This window comes from Rhopalosiphum padi, chromosome 3, assembly GCF_020882245.1.
Source record: "Rhopalosiphum padi isolate XX-2018 chromosome 3, ASM2088224v1, whole genome shotgun sequence".
Lineage (NCBI taxonomy): Eukaryota > Metazoa > Arthropoda > Insecta > Hemiptera > Aphididae > Rhopalosiphum > Rhopalosiphum padi.
The window spans coordinates 56203135-56211670 of record NC_083599.1 but is presented as its reverse complement, the minus strand read 5'-3'; the positions used below and the strand labels follow the sequence as shown (position 1 = coordinate 56211670).

Below are 8536 nucleotides of genomic sequence, written 5' to 3'. Positions count from 1 at the left end.
AAAAGAAAAAAAACTGATTTTAGTATTTGTAATTCATTAATTATTTTTAACCATATTAAAAACAATGTTATGCATTCATTATTTAGTTACAGTTCAATTTATTGTATACTTATTGAGTAACATAATATAAAATAAGAACATAATATTCCACGATAAATCAATTCGAAAAACAACTTATCTATAAAGAAGGATAGAGAAATAAGTTTTTTTTAATATTTTTATTTAAAATAAAATTTGTTTTTGTTTCATGTTACATATTATATCTACCGAAGTAGTAAACAGTAAAAAGTTTTGATTTATATTTATTTAAAAGAATATTAAGCTATATAATATATTATTTTAATGTTAAGTAATCATATTATTATTCTTTGTACTGTGAAAAATAGAGAAGACGAAACATAATGGTATCTTTTTTTTTATAAGGCCTGAGCGTCAAATACTCTTGATCCGCAACTTCATATTATTGTGTATGCAATGAAGAAAATACTAATTAAAATAGACGAATAAAAAAAAAAAAAGGTTAACGAAATAAAAAAATAGTTCCAATTAAAATCAAAAGTCTTATTATGCAAAAGTACAGACCAATCAATATATTTATAATAATCCACAAATAAAAAATATCCACGAATCACTAAGTACACAAGTAAATAGCTGTATGATTGAATGTTTATTTCCCTCAAAGTTCATCTTAATCGGCCAGTATTGACTATTAATATTAGGATAATGGCTCACGTTAAACTCAGTTTATAAAAGATAAGTCTGTTTAAATAAATGCATACGAAAATGCGTAACTACCAATTTATCATTGTAATCAGTCATCGGATAAAAAAATTTTGCGATGATAACACACGTTCGTACGATTTAGAATTCTGTGGATAACAACACAATATCGCTGTATGCGTCGGTTTTCTCTTCCATGGTTTTTGTTTTCGATCGACCGAGACACCCGGGACTTCTTACTCATTGGACCGACCGGGTCGCCGAGCCGGTCTCTCATCAGTTGCGTCAGTCAGTATTTCGAAACACTCGCGTCAAGTGTTGTATATCCTCTTGAGAGTGATTTTTTTCCGATCGATATTTTCTAAAACCCTCTCTCAGTCTTACGTGAATTTTACGTCTATGAAGAACGTTCAATTTTGAACGAAGTTCTTTTATTCACTCGTGATGGAGATGGCCACTAATCCTAATGCCCTGCCACAGAGAAAGACAGATGACGAAAAGTCTTTTTTAACCACCTACGGGATTATGAACTTTGAAGAATTTACGTAAGTCACGATAAGAAGTTTGGATTACATTATAGGTATAGTATTAGCTTCGTAAATGTAATTCTTTGATTTTTTTTTCTCACAGGGAGTACACCGACCACCGTAAAACACTTAAAAAGACTGTTTTGAGTGGAAAAGCTACAAAAGAAGAATTATTGATACAAATAAATCTCGAATCGATTCTATTAACAACTTGTCAACAGAAAATTGCGGTAAGCTCATTTTATAGAGGTCTCTTGTAATTATAATATTCTGTATGCATACAGAGTGTTATTATTGTTCGCTAAATATAAATTCTCTCCAATAACAAAAATTCGACAAAAAAATACTTTTTATAGCGTAACAAGTTTGCCTTTTAGTATGCACAGTAGTTAAAATACCTACTGCATTTTAATACAGTGAGTTCCGTTTAATGTGATCACTGGTTTATAGAATCAACCGTTTATTGGAATCAAAATTGAAAATCCCAAACCAGATCTTATGTTACTAATGTTAAATTAACTTTTTATTAGAATTACCAAGTAGGATAATTAAATCATTTTTAAGAACATTCTTATCGTTTTAACGGCATTTCAAACTTTCACTAAAAAGAAAATAGAATAGTTTTGAAAAGTTAAAAGGAGCTATTCAAAAATATGTCGAAAACGATATTTTTCAGTTGTTCCAAAAGTTATAGGTAGCTACAATGTACAATATGTACATAGATTATTAATTATTTAATTTTAAATAATTAAAAATTTTGTATATTATATTATATTAACTGAATATTGATTTTAATTTCAGGCTAATATAAAAATGAAATTAGTAGATTCTTAAGTACAATCAAAAATAGATAGTTTCTTTACTTTATTTTTAATTTATTTTATTTTAATTTAATTTTAAACATACATATAAATATAAACTCAATAAAAAAATGTTTCATGGAATCAACCGATTAATAGAATTAAAATGATCTGAATCAATGTGATGATATTAAGCGAAACTCACTGTATAATTTTAAATGTCTCAAAAGAGTGTGATACTCACGCTAAGAATTTGATAATTTATATTTTATTTATTTTCAAGAAGTTGGAACATTAATTTATTTACAAATATGAAATGAGTTAAAAAAAATATTAAAAATAAAATCAAAAATTTATACCATTCAAATGTTTGTGTTTTTATAAATGTATAGTATAGAAGATACATTTATTTAAAATAATATAATAATTACATTTTTTTTTATATGTAGCAAATTATGAAGGAAACCAACACTGGAGATTTCAAAACAGAAATTCCCACTATTTTCACTAAACGGATAAACGATATGTACGATTTATTGTTTAGAACGTTCTCATATGATAAAATTTTGGTTTCAGACTATCTTAAATTTTGTTCGAAAAATGTAAGTAAAATTACATTTTATAGTATAATGCTAATTGATTAATCTTAAGGTTTATAATATAATATAACTTATATTTTATTTTTATTTAACTGATAATATAAAATTAATAGCAATTTCTAAATTAATTTGTTTTTAAATTTAATATTATCATTGATCAATTTCACTGATCTTTTTTTATATGCCGACTCGGGTATAAAATACGGGCGACAAGCTTAAAATCGATATCACATCATAATTTATATAAATTTCGCAAATTTATTTTTTATAAAATATAGAGAAGAAGCAAATTTAAATAATTCTTGAAACATAAAGTTGGAGGATTACTAGAAATATGTTTATTGGCATTGTTCACTATCGTGTAAGCACAAAATATTTTCGAGCGTAACTTGATACTTTCTGCATGCCGCGTACGTATGCTATATAACAGTGATCGGCAATCTTTTTGGACTCTCGGGCCACATTCTCGAATTAAAAAGTTCGTGGGCTGAATAAAAATAAAAATTTTACATTTTTAAATTATTTATCTATGAAAAAAAAATATTGTCTAAAACTTTGAAAGAGTGAAATTAATTTAAAAAAAATATTGTCGTTCTAAAATTTAAAGCGGGCCGTATACAATAGAAGATAAAACACATATACACCCACTAATAATAATTTTTATAATTAATACAAAGATCACGGGTGGTGATACCAACAAGATTAAATAGTCTACATTTTGCATTAAACAATCGTTCCCACCGTTTTGCCCGAATCAAAATTCCTGAATGAACTTTTGCCCGCACGGTATTTTATCCGAAAATCCGAAACTTTTTTTCCCGAACGACTTTTTCCCGACGGTTATTGTTTCCAAAATAAAAAATTTTTAAAAATTTAAAAATTGTTGTTATTACTGTTATAGTATAGGTATGTATTTTCTATACATCATGTTTTATACCTATAACTAAAATACTGTTATTTTATTCCTAAATATTCTAATCCAAAATTATCTTTTCTGTGCAATAAACGGTTGTAATAAATCGCTGTAATCGTTGTAATTTATTATAGTTGCGTTATTCGAGTGCTATCGGCCGTCGTTATACTTCTATTACTTTTTTTTTACTTTTTTTACTTTTTTTTGCCACGATGGCATGGCTGAAATTAAAATTTTGGGTGAAACATCCGTTATATATATTTTTTTGATATTTTTCTATTGTATAATAATACGACGGTGCTGCTTTGCTCGTCATTATTTACCCCGAATTACCTCTGGGTCAACAGTGAGGATTTGACCTACAAAATATTTAATGAAAACATTACAACATTTATTATGTTACTATAAATTTTATTAATTAATTTTTATTATAATTATTTATATGCATTATATTTTACCGTTTTTAATATCGATTCGGGTAAAAGGTGTTCGGGAAAAAGTTTTCGGTTCTACGGACTTTTGGATAAAATGCCATTCGGGAATAAGTTCATTCGATAATTTCGATTCGGGAATAAGTCGTTCGGGAAAAAAGATTTCGGGTTTTCGGATTTTCGGATAAAATCCCGTCCGGAAAAAAGTTCATTCGGGAATTTTGATTCTGGCAAAATACCGAGAACCTTAAATAATAGTCTCTAACTCACCTTAAAACGATTGCAAACAATGCAAACTGTTCTTTATTAAGGAGTGTAGTATAAAAACAATGTAATTTTGTGCGTGGTAAATTTTCATTAGGGCAAACCGTATCATAGCGCAATACTTCCGTAATTACAAAAAGATAACTCATAGGTATAAAATTACATTGTATTTCATCATAATTCATAGGTATAATATTTTATTTAGCCAACTGTAGGAGAGAGCCGCTATTAATTCAACTATAATGCTCAAATTAACTCAAATGTTTACAATAGCTTAGACGATCAAAATTCTTCACGATAAATTGGCCTGTTAATTTATATTTACGATATATATTAATTAGCCATTAGGCCTTAGACTTAGAACTTAGAAGAGTCAATAGATATGATTTATAAAATTTCCAATCTTTAAAATAATGGTTGTTAGTAAATAATTATAAAATAGTTAATTAAATTGTTGCAGTATCTAAATGAGATACTTAATAAAAATGATATTAAATTTGCAATTGTAATTGTAATATATTATCTGATCGCATTATAGGAAATTCATTAGTAATAAGAATTTTAATATTCAATTTTATAAAACATATTCATTTTACTAGGTATCAAATATTTTTTTTTTCAGAAAATATTACCTTCAGAATGTAAAATTGTTTTGAATGAAATAATGGATTCATTTCATAGTGATCCAAACGTGTACGTAATGGGTGCAAATCATGCTTTAAATGAATGTAATGATATAGAATCTGCCAGGCGATATATTTCATTTGGTTTACGATTTCATGAAGAGTACAAAAAATTGTATATTGAAGATTTTTGGATAGAAGTTCAATATTTAAACCGAACAGGAGAAATTTCCTTTCAAAAAACTTTAAAGAAATATAGATATATAATTCAGAACTTCAAAGATGACGTTCATATCCATATTGATTTGGTGGATAAAGCTTTAAATCCACAAATAAAAATGTCACAATTACAGAGTGTTTTAGTCAGGTATATTAGACAAATTCTTAAGTTAAAAATTATCAGTATTTTGATTATTTACTTTATAGAGATATGGTAGATATATACAGAAGAAATGAGTATATGTGGCAACAATTAGCTAAAATCCATTTAAATGGTTATACTTATAACTACAATACAGACATTTTACAAAAAATCCCGGACATTAAATATTTAGATTGTATAAGGTTAGATTATATATTATTAAAAATTGAATGTTTGGTACTAACAAGATTTGTTTTTTAGGAATTGCATTAATACATATAATAAAGCTTTAGTAGAAACTTCATCGGCTGCATTTCAAAGAAGATTATGGGATTTGTTTTTGGATGATGTCATTGGAATATATAATTCAAGTGATAAGAAAGATCAAACCGATAAAGACTTAGTAATTAAACTGGTTGATCATACATTTTATCAAGCATTTTCTTCTAATTTTATGAAAAAGCCTAAACATTTTATTTTTTGGGTAATTTTTTACTGTAATTTAATATTTGTATTAAAATAATAAATGTATTTATTTATTTAGGCAAATCGTAATCATTATGACAAAGACCGTGAATTATCAGTATTAAAAAAAGGCTTGACAACTTCGAATGACGATGTTGATCTATGGACAAAATTGTTTGAATATTATATAAATCGTGATTATCTAAGAAATGCAATGGCTGTTTTATTTGAGTCTGCTAATATAATTAAAGTAAATTCATTGCCTTTGTGGGAAATAATGGAACTATACGTCTTGAGCACTGAAGAAGAAATGGTATGTTTTATACTCACCTATAAAAAATGTTGTCATTATGTATTTTTGATATTTCTTAATCGAAAATAATATTAAATTAAATAATATGTATTAAAAGAAAAAAAAATGTTAAATATCTATATTATAATACATACCTAATATATCTCAAAGAGAGTTAAAATATTTTTAAAATTTTATCTTGATAAAAATACTAATGTAAGTATTTAATAAAAATTATTATCTATGGTAATTTGTTTCTGAATTACCGCAAAAAAACAAAATCGATTTTTTCAAAATCTAGATTTGCGTGAAAATTCTCGGTTTTCCATTAATGTTTTTTCTCGTATATTTTAAAAAAATATTGAAAATGTTCAATATTGACCTCTTAAAAGTACTAAAAAGATCCAATTTTTCATTAAATACCACCTTTCAGAATTAAAAATCTAAAAGCATTTTTTCTACTAGAAAAAATATATTTAGATACACATATTATTGTAAAATTACTGAACTTTCATCGCTCCGCTAATATAGATTGTAAAATTAAATATTAAAATATTATGGTACTATTTTTTTATAGTAAAAGTGTAAATAATAATTTTTGTATGTATTAAAATTGGACTAATTTATTTTATTAAGTCTATTATATCTAGCCGTTGTCACTTTTGATTGTTGTATAGCCTGCAAAGGAATTGCGTCCCGAAATAAAAAAATCCGATAAGAGGTATAAAATATGATAGGTACACCGTACACGAAATGCATTCGTACTTTAAATTATTTTTTTATAAATACAATCAATTGTTATCTATATGACTATATCCCAGTTTCATTTCGTGTATGGTGACTTAAAAACAAATCATACTTTAGTTAGTGATATTGTTGGCATTTGAATTATAACTTATTCGTGAATCATGAAACATTATCAAAGGATATTCTAGTAATGTAAACTTATAATTAAAGTTTAATAGTTTAATACATAATAATGTTCATAATACCGGGTCATCGATGATTACAAAATTGCTTGATAATTTACCAATAATTTACATACGTTTTATTAAAAGAATACGTACAAACTAACTAAGATGAACATTTTATATTTGTTAACGATAACGAAAATAATCTGCTTACACTAGAAAGGATAATAAAGCTTTTACTTTAGGACGCATTTTATGTGTATGTTACTATACTGGTTATGTATGATGATGTCAATAAATACTGTAGTATATCCACATAATACAGCCTGCTGGATAAAAACCATAAATATATAGACTTTATATTATACTTACTATATTATCATAACTTACTGTACCTTTACCGTTAGTCAGTGGTTGAAATTAGTTTTCAGTTTTTATTAACTAAACAAATTATAGATAGCATTGTTTTTACTTCTAGGTCGAAAAATTTTACAGACAATGCTCAATAATTGTGAAAATAAAAGAAATTAATTTAAGATTCCGGCCTGAATATTTAGAGTGGCGCGTTTTAACATACGATATAGAAAGTGGACGTCAAATTTTTAGCATATTAAAGTTTTTAGAACCAAAATGTCATGATTTGTATAAAAGAATGTTACGATTTGAAACAATGAACATAGTTTCTAATGGAAAAAGACATATTAAATACATGAGAAAACTGTACAGCGAAGCATGTAATAAATTTGGACACATGGACGTTGGTAAGACATTTTCAGTGTTGAATAATAAATATATATAATAATTATAAATTAATATTTATAGAGTTATGGTATGATTGTATACGATTTGAGTATATGTACGGTATTCCATCATTAGTAGATGTGATTTATGAAGCAGGAATAAATCTTTTAGAAAAACCAAGTTATAAAGCTGAACTAACAGAGATGAAAAACGAACTTGATGCACAATTTAAGTTAGTATTATGATTTCGTTGAATTATTTATACCTATTTAATTTGAAGTTGAATATGTACTTTATTAAAACATTTTTTTTAGAACAGATGAAGTAATACACATTGAAGATGACGAATGAATCAATAACATCTATCTACCTAACTAAAATTTCTCCATTTCCGGGATAAGACCTTATAGTTCCATAGTAATTAAGTTGTGTTCTTCATTAAGATATTTGTCTCCATATCAAATCATGAAGTATATTTCAAATTTTTGTGATTTCTTAAGTTAATAACGAACAATTTTTTTAAAAATAATTTTTCCAATATATAATATTATTTTTTAGATAGATGGGTTTTTTTAGAATTTAATTGGCTACACAAATCAATGGCTGTTTAAAACACATTAAATAGCTTTCTAATTTCTTAGAATTTATTAAATTAAATTATTCTTAACGCCTACTACCTTAAAAAATAGGTACTCATTATTTGTCACATCTCATTAATATAAAGATGGTTTATAGTAAATCGAAGGACTTGATAAGAATAATCATGTATTGCAACTTATTATTATTATAAGACATTATAACCAGTTATAAATTCAAGGCTTTGCACCGAAATCATTTATTCGGATTTTAGGTTTTAGGTGTTAAAAGAAAATTCGGGTTATTTAATTCG

General features: G+C 25.9%; 1 protein-coding gene across 1 annotated transcript; it reads left to right on the top strand.

The window, feature by feature from the left end:
- The first annotated feature begins 1164 nt into the window (after nt 1–1164).
- Nucleotides 1165–7998, top strand: LOC132925216 (uncharacterized). Its single transcript, XM_060989628.1, has 10 exons — nt 1165–1265; nt 1351–1477; nt 2497–2649; nt 4877–5244; nt 5304–5441; nt 5500–5722; nt 5783–6016; nt 7385–7667; nt 7729–7879; nt 7962–7998. Exons 1-10 carry the CDS (start codon nt 1165–1167, stop codon nt 7996–7998), a joined length of 1815 nt encoding a protein of 604 aa, XP_060845611.1.
- Nucleotides 7999–8536: the final 538 nt, after the last annotated feature.